Source organism: Enoplosus armatus, chromosome 17 (genome assembly GCF_043641665.1).
Source record: "Enoplosus armatus isolate fEnoArm2 chromosome 17, fEnoArm2.hap1, whole genome shotgun sequence".
Taxonomy (NCBI): domain Eukaryota; kingdom Metazoa; phylum Chordata; class Actinopteri; order Centrarchiformes; family Enoplosidae; genus Enoplosus; species Enoplosus armatus.
This window is the reverse complement of record NC_092196.1, coordinates 22,010,705-22,028,351: the sequence shown is the minus strand read 5'-3', so window position 1 is coordinate 22,028,351 and position 17,647 is coordinate 22,010,705. Positions and strand designations below refer to the sequence as shown.

The 17,647-nt window shown below is 41.0% G+C and overlaps 1 protein-coding gene across 1 annotated transcript in view; it reads right to left on the bottom strand.

Moving 5' to 3' along the window:
- crhr1 (corticotropin releasing hormone receptor 1) overlaps positions 1–17,647 on the bottom strand; it is a 34,998-nt gene continuing 17,351 nt past the window's right edge. The window contains exons 7-16 of the mRNA XM_070923725.1: positions 17,294–17,305; positions 14,183–14,289; positions 9,825–9,945; positions 8,211–8,364; positions 8,050–8,110; positions 7,447–7,519; positions 1,275–1,360; positions 564–702; positions 257–298; positions 1–141 (exon numbers count right to left, since the gene is read on the bottom strand). Coding sequence (XP_070779826.1) covers positions 1–141; positions 257–298; positions 564–702; positions 1,275–1,360; positions 7,447–7,519; positions 8,050–8,110; positions 8,211–8,364; positions 9,825–9,945; positions 14,183–14,289; positions 17,294–17,305 — 936 coding nt within the window. The remainder of the gene's footprint in view (positions 142–256; positions 299–563; positions 703–1,274; positions 1,361–7,446; positions 7,520–8,049; positions 8,111–8,210; positions 8,365–9,824; positions 9,946–14,182; positions 14,290–17,293; positions 17,306–17,647) is intronic.

Genomic DNA, 17,647 nt, shown 5'->3' with positions numbered 1-17,647 from the left:
TCAGAGGTTGGAGGACTGTTTGATGCTGTGGAAGGAGACTCTGCTCGGGGAGGTGGGCAGTGACGTGGCACGCACCACCCGGCTCCGGAAGGAGTGGCGGTCCTGCCAACGAATCCAACGCTTCCTGACCGCAGACCGCACCTGCACACAGACAGACAGACAGGTAAAGATACATAGACAGGTACACACAGACAGTGTAGAGTAAAGAACATTGCAGGCTGAGAGATCAATAAAAGAAAACAATAGAATAAATTACCTCACTGTTGAGAAAACAGTAGAAAACTGAAACAAAAAAACCCTGTAGAGACAGACAGAGGAAGAGCGTTAGCTGCCAACAGTGCTAATAATGTAGGCCACTGTTGCTCATTAGCTTAATTTAGACTCAGTTTAAGTTTTAGTGCCAGTTTATCCTAAATCTGGGCTGTATACAGAACTGCCTACTACATACTACCAACAAATGCAGTCTGCATGCTACATTTTGGCCAAATAGGTACGTACTGCTAGTATAGTAGGTGGTTTGAATACAGCCCTGGTTTGTAAAGGTCAACAGAGATCAGATGAACCTGGAAGGACTCCAGTATGGAGTTAAAGTAGATGAAGACGATCTGAGCCACTTCGTCTTCTCCTCCAGGATTCACAAAGAACAACATGTAGGTGATTCCTAACAGAGGCAGCAGCACCAGCGTCGCCTTCACCGCCTTCCTACACGAACAAAACAACAGGATATTATCAGAAAGAGTGCAGGAAAGACTACGACAGAGAGGAAAACACAACAGGTGGAATCAACTGCAGGATTTTACTTTACTTTACTTTAACTTTATTGTCCCCAAGGAAATTTGTCTCGCAGCAGGTCAAACATAGGACACGGGCATGAATATAACACACAATACATATATAACACATAATACAAATATGTAAAAACAATTTGCATTTACACACACATTCTCACTGGTAACCTAATTTCTTTGATAATATTTCATATATTTTTCCAAATATTTTTCTCCAAGCTAAATAGTTTCAGGTATCTGTCTCTTTATCTGTATAACCTCCTCCATGTTCCAAAGGTACATCACAGGACAGTGGTTTGTAATGGTGCTATATCCCATAAAGTCTATTCTTGTGATGCATACATCATCCTAGAAAGGTTTTATTATCATGCAGCTGGAGATAACATGAGTCTGGTTCACCTGCCCAGATACACACTCCTGGGTTAGTGGTTGTACATTGTGTTTGTTCACCTGTTTTAAAGGTGCTTCCGGTGTTGTGGCTCTTACCTGTACTGGATGGTCTCTGAGGTGGTCGACGCCCTCAATTTGGTCATCAGGATCCGAACAATGTTGAACAGGAAGACAAAGTTAATCTGTGGAGAAGAGGTGATAAAGACTGATGCTGACACACTGTAAAAGTGACTAAATAAAGTTATTCCAATAAATGGTGGACTTTTGATTGTGCTGTTGATGGACACTATTCTCCCACAATGCAATGTACAAAAGGAGCTGCTCTTAGCTGGAAAACATAAAAATAAATTGTGGGTTGAGGAGACATCGCTTCCGGTTATGGCGGCTTGCTGACAGGACGCGTGTAAGTCTGCTCTGCTACTAGAACCACCAAATCCTTTCTAAAAAGCTTGTTTCGGGGGTGACGTTCGGCCTAACTGCAACATCAGCGTTGAGGAAAGTACCGATGTCACAAAGGAGGACGGGTCGCGGCCGGGCACTCCAGTCTAGCCTCGAGGGTTTTACAACACCGAGTGTCAAGTCCAAGTTAACCACTAACAATGAAGCCATGGAAGCTAACACTGACGCTGGCGCCAATGCTAATGCTAGCGCCGAGAAACAGTCGGAGGGGGATAACACTACTGCAACTGAGGAGTCCGGTACCACGTTGACAGTAATACTGGCAGCTATTAACAACATGAAGTCCGAGTTTTCATCTAAATTTGACGGCATTCTCACTGCGACTTAAAATGTAAGGAAAGACATTACAGACTGTTCAGAAAGCGTCACACAGGCAGAAATGAGAATCTCAACAACAGAGGACGAGGTAACTGAGGTGGAAAACCTAGAGGGGAAAAATAAAGACCTGGAAGGAAAAATACTGGACCTGGAGGCTCGGTCACGTCGCTCCAACATACGACTTGCTAATCTACCTGTGGCTTCCTGGAGAGCTGGATACCGGAGGCACTGGAGTTGGCGCCGCACCGGGGAAAATTCACGGTGGAAAGAGCACACAGGCTCGGACCAAGAAGAGCACATAAAACAAACTCCGCGTCTAGGACCCTTATAATGAAGTTCCTGAACTACAGAGACAGAGAAGCGGTGATGAGAGCAGCCAGGGCGAAGCGGCAGATCCTCTATAAGAACCAACCGGTGAGGTTTTACCAGGACATGGCGGCGGAGATGCACAAGAAGTTGAAAGAGTTCGAGGAGGCACGGCGGCGACTCCGATCACTGGGGCTCCGGTACGGCATGATCCATCCTGCCCGACTCATAGTGACCTACAAGGACCGCTCACACATCTTCAACAGCGCCGACGAAGCCGAACACTTCATCAAGAAGATCCAGTCGGATAAACAACCGGACTGAAGTATTAATAAACGGATGACACAGTAAGAAACATCACTTAAAAACTGTTAAAGGAACATTACTCTGATATCCTGACGCTTGTGGAGACCGGAGTGGAGTGCAGAGTGAAAGTTATTTAATTTGTTACATTAAGTTCTGATTTCTTTCCCTCCCCCGTCTATAGATAATAAACAGTTCACTGGTTTAATATGCATTATCTTAATTAAGTAAATATAGGTGCCATTTTCACCTGTTGGATTGTTTAAAAACTGTCTGGATTATAGTAGCAGAGTAGTTAGGCTTATTTTGTTTTTCTTTTTACATCAGCTAGCTATACTGATCCTCACGCTGTGTGGATCAGCTCTTTGCTTTCTGGAGGTCCAGTATTAGAAGGTGGTGGAGCACCTGACTGGGGAATATTCAGGTGTATTGATAATGCTAGAGGGAAATAACTTTGTATTTTGTTTTTGTTCTATTTTCTTTTTGTCTGGTTGGAAATTACTCAAAGTGTTGGGGAAGTTCAAAATTACTTGTTCATATGTCTGTTGAACTGAAGGTTAAAATTACATCCTGGAACTGCAGAGGACTACAAAAAATAAAAAAGGTCAAACAAGTTATAAACAGGATTAAAGTATTACAGTCTAAAATAGTATTCCTTCAAGAAACCCACCTAATGTATGACGATGAGCAAAAAGTGAGGAGGAGGTGGAAGGGAAAAATTCTGTCAGCCCCCTTTACCTCTCAGGCAAGGGGTGTCATGACTTTGGTTCATGATTCCATTCCGCTACAGATTCACAAAGTTATCAAAGACAAAGCAGGACGCTACCTGATTATTCAGGGGAGTATTCTCAGGGAACAATTAATTCTGATAAATATTTATGCTCCAAATACAGACGAACCTAAATTTTTCCAAAACCTATTTCTTTCTATTGCGTCTTTGTCTGGTACTTGTATTATGGCAGGCAATTTTAATTGCACTTTAGACCCGCAGAGGGACAAAAGCTCAGGAGTGGACAAATCACATCCGAGAAGTAGGAACGTAATTCAGCATTTCATGAAAGACATGAACCTAATCGATGTTTGGAGGGAAGAGAACCCCAATGATAAAAAATATTCATGTTACTCCAGTACACATCAGTCATATTCACGTATAGACTTCTTTCTGGTTTCAGCACTACTAAAATGTAAAATAAAACAGGTCTTTTACGACCCCATACTCCTGTCAGATCATGCCCCAAATTCTTTAGTCTACCATGATTCCAAATTGATGAGTGATATTCCCAAATGGAGATTCAAAACAAAATGGATGACTGATACAGGCTTTGTTACCTTTCTAGAAGAACAAATCAAATACTATTTTGAAACAAACACAACAGAAACCTCAAGAAGTATCAGATGGGAGGCATTTAAAGCCTTTATTAGGGGACTGATAATTAACATTACTAGCTCTAAAGCCAAAGAAATGTATAAGAAAGCAAAATCATTGGAAACAAAAATAAAGAAATTACTACCAGTCAGGCTCTTGGGATACTCACCAAGAACTACTTCTGCTAAGAACACAATATAACGATATATCTGCAATGAAAGCAGTGTCAAGTTTACTACGACTTAAACAGACATTCTATGATCAAGGTGAAAAACCTGGCAGAGTGCTGGCATGGCGTATCAAACAACTACAGAATGAAAGACATTACTTCACTACAAAACGATAATAATGAAAACATTGTAGACCCAATTGAAATAAATGAAGCCTTTAAGAAATTTTATGAAAGGCTTTATGGCTCAGAAATAGACCCCAATACATCTGAATTGAATTATTTTTTGGACAATATTCACATTCCTAGGATATCAGAAGCAATCAAAGAAGAATTAGAGAAAGATATAACTTTAGGGGAATTATCGGTAGCCATTGATAGTATCAAAGGAGGGGAAACCCCTGGGCCTGATGGGATACCCATTGAGGTTTATAAAATGTTCAAACATAGACTGATGCTACCACTATAAGAAATCTTTGGGGAATCTTTTCATAATGGAATCCTTCCAACATCTTGAAGAGGAGCACTAATCACTTTGCTACCAAAACCGGGCAAACCAAACAATAAATGTGAAAATCGTAGGCCAATCAGTCTCTTAAATGTAGACTTAAAAATTTTGAGTAAAATACTAGCCAGGAGGCTTGAGAAAATAATTCCAAACATTGTAGACAAAGATCAGAACGGTTTTGTCCAAGGTAGGCAAGGCTTCCATAATGTTAGGAAACTTCTACTATATGAGGGAAAAGGGACAGTAGATACAGCATTGCTGTCTTTGGATGCTGAAAAAGCCTTTGACAGAGTTGAATGGCCCTATTTATTTGAGATCCTTACACGTTTTGGTTTCGGAGAAAACTTTAATAAATGGATAAAACTACTTTATACAGAACCATATGCTGAAATTATGACTAACCGTAATATCTCCAAAACCATTAAGATACAAAGAGGATGTAGACAAGGAGATCCCTTATCTCCCCTGCTGTTTATTATGGCTATAGAACCACTGGCAATAGCTGTAAGAACACATCAAAACATAACAGGTATATCAATTGGACAACAGGAACATCGCCTGGCCCTATTTGAGGATGATGTAATAATATTTCTTAGAAATATGGAAAAATCTATTCCTGACTCATTAACATATTTGGGAGAATCTCAGGCTATAAGTTGAACAAATCTAAATCATCAATAATGTTCCTAAATCAATTAGAAAGTAAAAGTCCTCCTGAAATAGTCACTCAATTTAAAATAGTAGATTGCTTCACATATCTGGGCATTCAAATTGTCCCACGACTTAAAGATATGGTAGCCAGTAATTACGAACCTACTGAAAACTACTGGATAGGTGGACACCCATACCAATGTCACTAATAGGGAAAATAAATGTCCTTAAGATGAATATACTGCCTAAACTATTGTATTTGTTTCAAAATCTTCCACTTCCTCCTCCAAGTAACCTGTTCACCCAACTAAAAAGACTGTTTGTTAGATTTTTGTGGAATAATAGACGTTCCCGAACACGACTGTCACTATTGTACTCGCCTTATGACAGAGGGGGGCTTAAATGTCCCACTCCACTTTGGTACTATTGGGCAGCACAGTTAAGAACATTGTTGTTCTACTCCACAGACAGAGATGCTCCTCTCTGGAAGGAGATGGAGGAACTCCAGCTAAGTCTACCCCTCCCTATTTATTTGTACTCAGCAAATGTCAAAAATCTTAAAAAGAATACAAAAAACCCTATAGTGAGAAACATGATTGTAGTGTGGCACCAAGTTAAAAAGTATCTGAATCTGTCTTCAGTCCAATATGGAGAAATGACTCCTTCTCTCCAGGAAAAGCAGATGAGGGATTTAAATCTTGGGCTACAAAGGGGTTGGGAAAAATAGGAGATCTTTACAACCCGCAAAAGGAGCTGATGACATTTGAAGAAATAGTTGATAAATTTAACATACCCCGTAAACACTTCTTTAAATACCTGCAGCTGAGAAGCTTCATTAGAACACAACAAAATCAAACTTTATGCATCCCCTCACTGTCTATCATAGAAAAATTAATGACCATGAATTGTTTATGTTTCCAAAATATATCAGTGCCTGGTAGATGGATGTACAGAGTCATCCGTGGAGAGGCTGGAGGCATGGAGAGAGGACTTACATGAAGACATCTCAATGGAAGAGTGGGAGGAGGCATGTACTAAAGCACAATCGAGAACTACTAATACTCGTCTGAAGTTACTGCAATATAACTGGTTGATGCGAACGTATATAACCCCGGAAAAACTCAACAGATATAATAGAGCCATACCCGATATCTGTACCAAATGTGAGAAGGGAAAGGGTACACTTTTCCATTGTATTTGGCAGTGTACTGAAATACAAAAATTCTGGCAAGAAGTGAAACAATGCATTCAAGACATTTTACAGATTCAAGTACCCTTAGTCCCACAGCTGTTTATATTAGGTTTATACCCAAATAATTTGAAAATTAAAAAGAATCAACGAATATTTGTAGATTTAAGCATATTATTGGCAAAAAGAGTAATAGCCCTCTCATGGAAAAACATCAGAAGACCAAGAGTAAGCAGATGGTTGTCCGAGCTATCTACAACTCTCCCTTTAGAGAAAATTACTTATACAATAAAACATCAACAACATAATTTCCATCAGATCTGGGACCCCTTCATATACTACATAACGGGAACAGACTTGACGCATATGATGGAAGTGCCTGGGGTCGAGTAGATGGTGGCCCTCCGCAGTGACCAATACAACAGAAATGTGTTTTGGGTTTTTTTTCTATAAAACGGAATAGAATAGAGTATAACTCACTGAACTGATACCCAACCAAGAACTGGAATAATATGGGGGGGTGGGGGGAAATTGGTTTGTTTTGTTTAATATGTAATTGTTTTTTTTTGTTAAGTTGTAAAAATCAAAAAGAATGTTGGTAAAAAAAAAAAAAAAAAGTTTCATACGTCTCTTTGTGAAGTTTAATAGGCAGCAGCTTTCTACAGTCAGTTTGATGGACGATGCTCGTATTGTATCATTTACTGTTCATATGAAACAGTAAAGTATGTTGATATTTTTGTATAATAAATGCTAAAACAGTTAGCTGCAGTTTGTACCTCTCCTATATTAGCATACATTCACAGAGGTTACTACTAGTGACATAAAACTGTTGTTATGTGCTACAGCTCCTTGCTGAACAGAAGCTCAGAGTTTTTCAAAGAAACAAGAAGAATAACAAAACTGACACGTCTCATCCGTCTGTTGTAAAGATTATTTTCTTTAAGACATCAGTAGAAAGTCACATTGACATTATTTAAGGTGGACTGACTGTGTTCTTACCAATAGGACCAGGATCATGGGGCCTTGGTAGATGTAGTCTGTATAAACCCCTGCCCTCTTTCCAAACCAGCACCTGTAAATCAAAACACAATCACCAGATATTGTGATATTGTGTGAGGTGAAAGGGAGCATGCATACAGGCGCATACAGGTGTTGTATTGTAGTTTATCAGCAGTTGGAGCCGCAGCAGTGACATTTTAAAACCCTTATAGAGACTCACTCCTTCTCAGAATCATAACATGCAGACATGAAACACCTTTTGACTTACACTTCCCGAGGATATCATTATCTTTGATGTTGAGAATAAACCTCCATAAATCCACTTAGAAATCAGACAAAAAAGACGCTGCAGAACCTGCCTGAGAATCATGTTTTTAAGTTTCCTTCAGTGTCTCAGTGATCAGTGATGGTTGTCAAACAGGGGCTGCTAACAGCTGATTCAGCTGTTTTTAATTGAGACTATTTGACTAAATGTGAACAAATACAAACTGAAAATAGACAGCGCTTAAGTTAACCTCAGTATAACCTACAGTGTAACTCATTGACTCCATGGCAACATTATACTTCCTGTTCCTTCTTTGTCATTCTGATCATGTGACTTACTTCTCATTGTCGTAGTAAAGCTTCCCGAAAGCCCAGGCCACTATAATGGGAAAAGGAATACCTGTAAACAAACAGACAGACAGGTGAAGCTGTAGACAGGTACACGTGGACAGACAGGTGAAGGTGTAGACAGGTACACGTGGTCAGGCAGATAAACTGACCCCAGCCGATGCAAATGAACATCCACTTTCTCAGTTTGTCAGTGGAGTAGGTGAGAACGACAGCCGTGTGGAGATAACAGCCTTCACCAAACATCCAGAAGAAGTTTGTCACATGGAAATAATTATAACCTGCTGTTACCAACCTGCACCACACCTGAGGAGGGGAGGAGGAGGTGGAGGAGGGGAGGAGGAGATGATACAGATTTATGCACAGGATATAGGATATTTAAAAATACATAAATAGTTTTCAAATATATTCTTTTATATTTATATTGTTTTTCTTACTGCATTGTTAAATGGCTGCCATTATATAATTTTGTTTTTAATTTTAGAAATAATTAATAAAAAAGAAACAATTACAACAAACACTAGCGTCAAAGGGGACCTATTATGCTAATTTCCAGCTCTATATTTTCATTTTGTGATTCCACTAGAGTAGCTTTACATGATTCACATTTCAAGTCCTTTTTCATCTTATTGTGGCCCTTCATGCAGCCCTTCAGTTCACCCTCTGTCTGAAAGAAGCCGTTTGAGCTCCTGTCTCTTCAAGGCCTCCCTTTCTAAAAGCCCACTTTCTTGTGATTGGCCAGCCAAGTTCTGGAAGTCTTTGGAAGAATTTCCAAAGGCAAACTGTAAACCTAACGTTACTAAGCAATGCTGACATAAACATAAACATCTCGTCTGTGCCTGGAGCAGAGATACCACAGAAGGACATCCGTGCCTATCTGACATCAGATAGACACGGCAGTTGAAAAAACTGAAACGGAGCGTTCAGGGCAGTCTAAAGCCTGAGCTTTTGACTCACAGGGATTACTTTTACATACATTTACCTCATTATTTGGCAACTTTGGCAACATTTAATATGAATATCTGACATTGTAACATTATATATATGACAGACAATAAGGAAAAGCCTAATAGGTCCTCTTTAAGTAAAAAAGATGAAGTAAAAAAAGGTTCACAATTCTGTTTTTAATTCAATTTATAGTGAAATATTCATATAGTCACACATTATTTACAAATACTAGATATAAAGTGTATCAGCGGGGTTGTGTAACAGTGCAACAGTTAGCTATGTTACTGTTTGTCCCGTTAGCGCCATGAAACAGTTGTAAACAAACACTTTAAAGTAGATAATTAGGATTTACAACACAATAATACATAAAGTGAAAGAGCTGACTGATAAATATCATTTTCAGCATCTTACTGATATATTAACCTATAGGTTAATATATCAGTAAGATGCTAAAAATGATATTAGTACTTAGCATCAAGACAGTCAGTTAACTCTAAATTAGCTTCAAAGAGGGATTACTTATTGTGATATATCAAATTCAACACGTTCATAACAGTGAAATATTCTGAACTAACTTCTCATCTGTGAAATGTTATTGTTTATTTTTTAAATGTATAAATAAATCCTTGTTCCTTGGTTTTGGATTTCTTTAGTTAGAACATCCAAAACTCTGACAGTTCTACTATTTGAACTGATGAGCCGGATCTACTTTCCCGTACAGTGTGATGTCAGCGTGATGTCATGATTTAAAGACATGACATGGCGTGGTGACTGTTGTCAGGGACACTGAGTCTGTCAGTGGGTGTGTGTGTGGTCACCTGGTTGCTCTCAGTAACAGCAGAGGTCATTGTTAACTGGACAATGAACCAGGTGGCGTTCCTCAGGATGAACGCTGAGATCAGATTCCAGTGGATGATATTCCTCAGACAGCGAATGCTCCTGTAACATACACACACACGCACACACACACAGGTAACTAACCACATGTGTAACAGGTAGGTCTGTTCAATTGCATGGAAACGCAATCTTTAGTTGCTGTAGCTAGCCAGCCCCCAGTAGCCAAAGCAGACCGACCTAATGTAGATCCTGCTAGCCATCCCCTGGCAGCTCCCGAGCAGCCAGGAAGCCAGGGAGGCTGGGTGACTGTCCGAAGGATGCATAGCCCTAAGCAGAAGTCCACAGTTCACCACCAACCAGTTCAACAGGTTCTCCCCACTCATCTTTGATTCAAGCCTGTTGATGAACTCTAGACCTAAACTGCATTATAACTCATTGGAAAGCCTTGTTCTGAGTCTCTCACTCCCAATCTGGAAAACATTGAAGCCAGTTTTATTTGTTATAGTGTACCACACTCCAGGTCCATACTCTGAATTTTTATCTGAATTCTCAGAGTTTTTATCAGGTTTAGTCTTTAAAACAGACAAACTCATTATCGTAGGTGATTTTAATATTCACGTGGACGTTGATAAGGATAGCCTTGGTGCTGCGTTTATCTCATTATTGGATTCGATGGGCTTCTGTCTGCTAACCTCAGGCTCAATGCGACTGACACTAGACTCTATTGCCCCTCTAAAAAAGAAGATAATAAAACAAAGAAAGTCAACTCCATGGTATAACACCTAAACCCGCAAATTAAAGCAAACAGCGCAGAAACTTGAAAGGAAATGGCGCTCCACCAAACTGGAGGAATCACGTTTAATTTGGCAAGATAGTCTTAGAATATAGGAATAGACAGGAAGGCCCTCTGTAAAGCCAGAGCAGCATATTACTCATCATTAATAGAACAAGAACAACCCCAGGTTTCTCTTCAGCACTGTTGCCAGGCTGACAGAGAATCACAGCTCTATGGAGCCATGTATTCCTATAACCCTCGGCAGTAATGACTTCATGAGCTTCTTAAATGATAAAATTCTAACTAATAGAGACAGAATTGATCACCTCCTGTCTTCAGGTGGTACCTTACCTTCAAACACAGGAATCTCAGAAACAGCTGTAAAACCTGATGTATATTTAGATTGCTTTTCTCCCATTGACCTTCACCAAATTACTAAAACCATTTCTTCATTTAAGCCATCAACTTGTCTCTTAGACCCCATCCCAACTTGGCTGCTTAAAGAGGTTTTACCTTTAGTCAGCACTTCTTTACTAGACATGATCAATCTGTCTTTATTAACAGGCTACGTACCACAGTCCTTTAAAGTAGCTGTAATTAAACCTCTTCTTAAAAAGCCCACTCTTGATCCAGAGGTTTTAGCCAACTATAGACCAATATCTAACCTTCCCTTTCTCTCCAAGATTCTTGAGAAAGCCGTCGCCAACCAGCTGTGTGACTTTCTACATGACAATAAGTTGCTTGAGGACTTTCAGTCAGGTTTCAGAGCTCATCATAGCGAGGTGAAAGTTACAAATGACCTTCTAACTGCATCAGACAAAGGACTTGTCTTGTCTTGTACTTGTTTTGTTAGATCTTAGTGCTGCATTCGACACCATTGACCATCATATCCTATTACAGAGACTAGAAAATTTAATTGGCATTAAAGGAACCGCACTAAGTTGTTTTAAGTCGTATTTATCAGGCCAATCTCAGTTTGTACATGTTAACAATGAATCCTCCATGTACACCAAAGTCAGTCATGGAGTTCCACAAGGTTCTGTGCTTGGACCAATATTATTCACCTTATATATGCTTCCTTTCGGAGATATTATTAGAAAACACTCCATACATTTTTATTGCTATGCGGATGATACCCAGCTATATCTATCGATCAAGCCAGAAGAACCTCATCAGTTAGCCAAGCTCCAAGCATGCCTTAAGGACATAAAGACCTGGATGACCTGCAATTATCTGAAGTTAAACTCAGACAAGACTGTACTTGGTCCTGAACACCTCCGAAACACATTATCTAAAGATATTGTTACTCTAGATGGCATTGCCCTGGCCTCCAGCGCCACCTGCGGAGTTATCTGCCTTTTTTCACCTCCATAACATTGAAACATCAGTCTCCATCAGTCTCCAAAAGCAGAACAGGAACCAGAGCCTTCAGCTATCAAGCTCCTCTCCTGTGGAATTGGCTCCCAGTTTGGGTCCGGGAGGCAGACACACTCTCTACTTTTAAGAGTAGGCTTAAAACTTTGCTTTTTGATAACACTTATAGTTAGGGCTGGCTCAGGCCTGCCGGGACCAGCCCCCTAGTTATGCTGCTTTAGGCCTAGACGGCTGCGGAACTTCCCATGATGCACTGAGCTTTCCTCCTCTCCCTCTCCATCTTTACATATTCATGTCCCTCCAATGCATGTTACTAACTTTCTATCTTCCCGGAGTTTCTTTGTGCTTTCTCGTCTCGCAGGGGACGTTGTTGTGGACTGCCTGCCACCGTGGGCCCGTCTGACTCGCACTGCTACCATTATTATTATTAGTCATATTTCTGTTATTATTATAGTTGTTATTGTTATTACTGTTGTTGCTTTGTATCTCTGTCTGTCTCTCTCTCTCTCTCTCTCTCTCTCTCAGATGACCACCTAGAGTCTGGTTCTGTTCAACCCTAATAGAAGTATTTCCTTGTAGTGGTAGTGGTGAAATTGTAGATCTTGTATAATTTCCCCCCGGGGATCAATAAAGTATTTCTGATTCTGATTGTGATTATTGTTTCATCTGATGAAGTCATGTGTGTTTGTGGTGCCAATAATAGGCCGGCTGAAATACTTTTAATATGAAAAAGGAAGTATTTAGTTTTATACACAATAGCTTCACATCGATCGGAAAAGTAGAAAAGTGACAGGACTGAAATGAATAGGTGAATAAAAACCTTATTTCTGTGGTTTGATCTTATTCATGTTTGACTCTGGACATCTTCTTATAAGCATATGTACTCTTAACAGGTTACATCTTCAGTCACATTGGTTTATTGGCTTGTTTTTTTCTTCTGACCATATACGTTTCAGATCCACATAAACTTGATTTATTGATGTGAAATTAGCATTCAGTATGCTGTGAGGTTAGTGATCGACATCCCTCGAGGTTGTGGAGAGAATATGTTCCATGTCCTGCGGTCCAGAGCAACAGCTTCATCTTTTCTCTAATACATATTTAATCTAATTCTCTGTATCATCATCATCATCATCATCTTCTTCTTCTTCTCAGTCTGAGATCTGTCTGTGACACAGAAACAGAAAAGGATCTTTTGGACTGAAGCTTCATTTCATCTGTGAGTCTCTGATCCTTCTAATCCTCCGACTCTGTTTGATCCTTAATCCTCCAACAATGACTGGACATCACCCAACACACACACTCTGTTTTATTGGTGTGTTTGTGAGGATCAGAGGAGGAGACAGAATCCAGATCCTTCAGGTTCATTAGAGTCTCATCTATCTGATCAACCAGCTGCTCTCAGTTCAGCCGGAGGTTTGTTTACCTGCTGTTTTATTTCACTGCAGACTGAATCGCTTCACCTGTGTCCCTGAACCTCATTCTGCTTTCAACTCTGGCTCTGATGAGCTCCGATCAAGCCCAGTCTAACTTTTCATTTTGCTGGTTCAGGTCTTTACAGCGTCTGAACTGACCCCTCCTCTCTCACATCAGACTGTCAGTCAGCGATTAATTATAAGAACTGGATACTGTACTCAAAGATGGCACCCAGTCATAGTTGCACTAGTAACAGCAGCAGCTACAGGGGATCCAGGTCCAGCAACAGCAAAAGATGAGGCTGATCATTCAAGGCAAACTGTTCCTCATCAGTCACCACAAAGAACTCCTGCCCCCCAGATCAAAACCAAGGAAAGATCCAGAGCCAGAATCCTGGACTGCAGTCATGATAGAAATTGTTTGGTAGCTTTGGTTTACTAACAGTTGGCCAATAGAAAGCTGTCCCGACAGAGCTGATCTTTGAGTGGACGGAGACCAAATCCAAAATGGAGGCAGCTATCGCGTGTCACACAGTTAGGAGACACCATGCTTATACAGGTGTTAATAAAGTCTGCCACCAAGCTAAGGAGCTAACAAGCTTTATCCTCTGTCTTTCATCATTTTTATTGAATGAAGTGACAGAGTTAACAGTTAACCCTGCGAGTAGTCACTACGTCACCAAGCTTCCAGCCCCAAACTATTTCACATGGATGAGCGAATGTCAGTTTGTAGTGCGACTGCCGCATTAGACAGACAGACAGACAGGTAGATTACCTGAGTCTCATGAAGAGTGTGAAGGCAAGCAGCAGAGCTCCCAGAGAGATACAATGACCCAGGTAGTTGATGATCACAGCAACCTGATAATGAACTTTACTCTTCCTCTGAACAAACGGAAAACACACAAACACACACACACACAGCAGTTAGTGGTGTTTGTTTGCACAATATACTGTAATACAAAATGTCAGAGCAAAGTTCTAACAGGTAAAAACAAAGAATCAGACAAACAGCAGATGTAAACAGACAGAAAAACAGCCGTCGATCATCTGTTTCTGGTGTAACTTCCAAATAAAAGCATGTTGAGAATGAGGAATTTCTGAATATATTATTTAAAATGTCTAATGTTTACAACATTAGTGAGCAGCTCTGTGAAGCTGATGACTGTTGATGGTTTAGTGGCTGTAAATGATAATAAATATGCTGAAATAATCATTAAAGACAGAAAGCAAATAAATAACAATGTATAAACTGAACAACCTGACGTTTGTTGATGTGGAAAAGAACCAGTTTTTATTTTTTATTTTAATTTATTGCATTTTATTTATTCATCAGGACTCATTTAAGGGTTAACCGGTTTGGTGTGTTTGTCCGCTTAGTTCGGTTTCTTTGTTGTGGTGTGAAAGCGGTCAATCACACTTTGATGTGGACCAAACAACCGGACCAAGAACACCTGAAAAGGAGGATCTCAGTCTAGTTCCAAGTAAACTCTGGTGGTTTGTTTGTGGTGTGAAATCAAATGGATCAACCACAGGATTTTATGACAGTAGACCTTTTATTTTAACATGAACTACTAATAAATCCACCCATCCATCCATTTTCCACCTCGGCCTGGGTCTCTGTGGCAGCAGGATTTTTCAGGGTCCAGACGTCCCTCTCCTCCAGAGGGATCCCAAGGCTCAGGCCAGATGGGATATATAATCACCACCAAGCGACTCCAAGAAGGCCGGGTATTCTGAATTGCTGTTTGGTACAATGATTGGATTGTTACTGTAGTTTACTTTGCTTAGTGGCACAGGTGACAAAATCACTGCACCAGTGGTGAAAGGTAAACAGTCTTCTCGCTCCATCTCCAACCTACTGGTAGCAGGTAGCACCGCTGTATCATCCAGCCAGAAGGGTTAGGGTTAGGGTTACCCTAACCCCTGAATGTTATTCTGGAGTTTATCTATCAGGGGATCAATGTTAACCTTAAATAATGAATTATAATTTTTGGTAAAACTATTAGGTAAACCTTTTTTTTGTTATCTGGTTTGTGGTAATTTGGTTTATCGCCAAACTTGAAATACTTCTGCTTTGACAACATAAAGGCTTCACTAATTCTTGCTGAGAGTATTTTATTAAATTTGTATTTAAGTTTTAGAATCTTATTAAATTTCTCTATAGAAGTGCATTGTGCGTTTTCCACATGATATTCCAATTTTAACCCTGTAACGCCAAGTGTATCATATTTGATACATGAGTTTTTGAGACCTCTACATCATCAGTGTGATATTTTTTGTGAAACCTCATGTATACAATCAGACACATGCAGTGCACCAGAAGAAATTGAAGCCCAGGCAGAAACCCATGCCCCTGTGAAGGTTTCAAGCTGCTGTTGGCACCTCTCTCACAAGTGCAGGAAAGGGCAAAATCAAGTGTGGCAGATCACTATCACTACCCACTATCCCCCTGATGTGAGAAAGGATGGCATTGAAACTCAAAGTTTAATGGGTTAAAAAATATTGTGTTTTATATGTTTTTACCATTTAACCATTGCTGAGTCATCAGAAACCTGAATCTGAAGATGGCAGGTCTCTGTGCAGTAGCTGAAGTCCGTGGTGTCCATGGTGAAGAGGAAGGGAGAGAGGACAGTCCCCTGCGGGGCCCCGGTGTTGCTGACCACTCTGTCTGACACACAGTGTTGTAAGCACACATACTGTGATCTGCCAGTCAGGTAGTTGACAATCCAGGACACGAGGGGGGCATCCACCTGCATCTCTGTCAGCTTCTCACCCAGTGGAGCCAGATGGATGGTGTTGAATGCACTGGAGAAGTAAAAAAACATGGCTCTCACAGTGGTTGCTGGCTTATCCAGGTGGGCGTAGACGCGGTTGAGCAGGTAGATGATGGCATCCTCAACTCCAAGTAGGGGCTGATAAGCCGGAGCTGCTCCAGGACGAGTCTTTCCAGGGTCTTCATGATGTGGGAGGTCAGTGCCACGGGTCTGTAGTCCTTGGAGCCACTGGGACGCAGCATCTTCCACAGCATGGGGACCGTCTGAAGACTCAGGCTCATGTTTAAGACATGGTGAAGTACTCCACATAGCTGGGGGGCGCAGGCTTTAAACACCCTGGGACTGACACCATCAGGGCCTGCAGCCTTGCTTGAGTGGAGTCTAATCAGCTGTCTCCTAACATGGTCAGCAGTGAAGCACATTGTACAGCCGTGGCCAAAAGTTTTGAGAATGACACAAGTATTGGTTTTCACAAAGTTTGCTGCTTCAGTGTTTTTAGATCTTTTTGTCAGATGTTACTATGGTATACTGAAGTATAATTACAAGCATTTCATAAGGGTCAAAGGCTTTTATTGACAATTACATTGAGTTTATGCAGAGTCAATATTTGCAGTGTTCACCCTTCTTTTTCAAGACCTCTGCAATTCGCCCTGGCATGCTGTCAATCAACTTCTGGGCCACATCCTGACTGATGGCAGCCCATTCTTGCATAATCAGTGCTTGGAGTTTGTCAGAATTCGTGGGTTTTTGTTTGTCCACCCGCCTCTTGAGGATTGACCACAAGTTCTCAATGGGATTAAGGTCTGGGGAGTTTCCTGGCCATGGACCCAAAATTTCGATGTTTTGTTCCCCGAGCCACTTAGTTATCACTTTTGCCTTATGGCAAGGTGCTCCATCATGCTGGAAAAGGTATTGATCGTCACCAAACTGTTCTTGGATGGTTGGGAGAAGTTGCTCTCGGAGGATGTTTTGGTACCGTTCTTTATTCATGGCTGTGTTCTCAGGCAAAATTGTGAGTGAGGCCACTCCCTTGGCTGAGAAGCAACCCCACACATGAATGGTCTCAGGATGCTTTACTGTTGGCATGACACAGGACTGATGGTAGCGCTCACCTTTTCTTCAAGCTTTTTTCCGGATGCCCCAAACAATTGGAAAGGGGATTCATCAGAGAAAATGACTTTACACCAGTCCTCAGCAGTCCAATCCCTGTACCTTCTGCAGAATATCAGTCTGTCCCTGATGTTTTTCCTGGAGAGAAGTGGCTTCTTTGCTGCCCTTCTTGGCACCAGGCCATCCACTAAAAGTCTTCGCCTCACTGTGCGTGCAGATGCACTCACACCTGCCTGCTGCCATTCCTGAGCAAGCTCTGCACTGGTGGTGCCCCGATCCCACAGCTGAATCAACTTTAGGAGACAGTCCTGGCGCTTGCTGGACTTTCTTGGGCGCCCTGAAGCCTTCTTCACAAC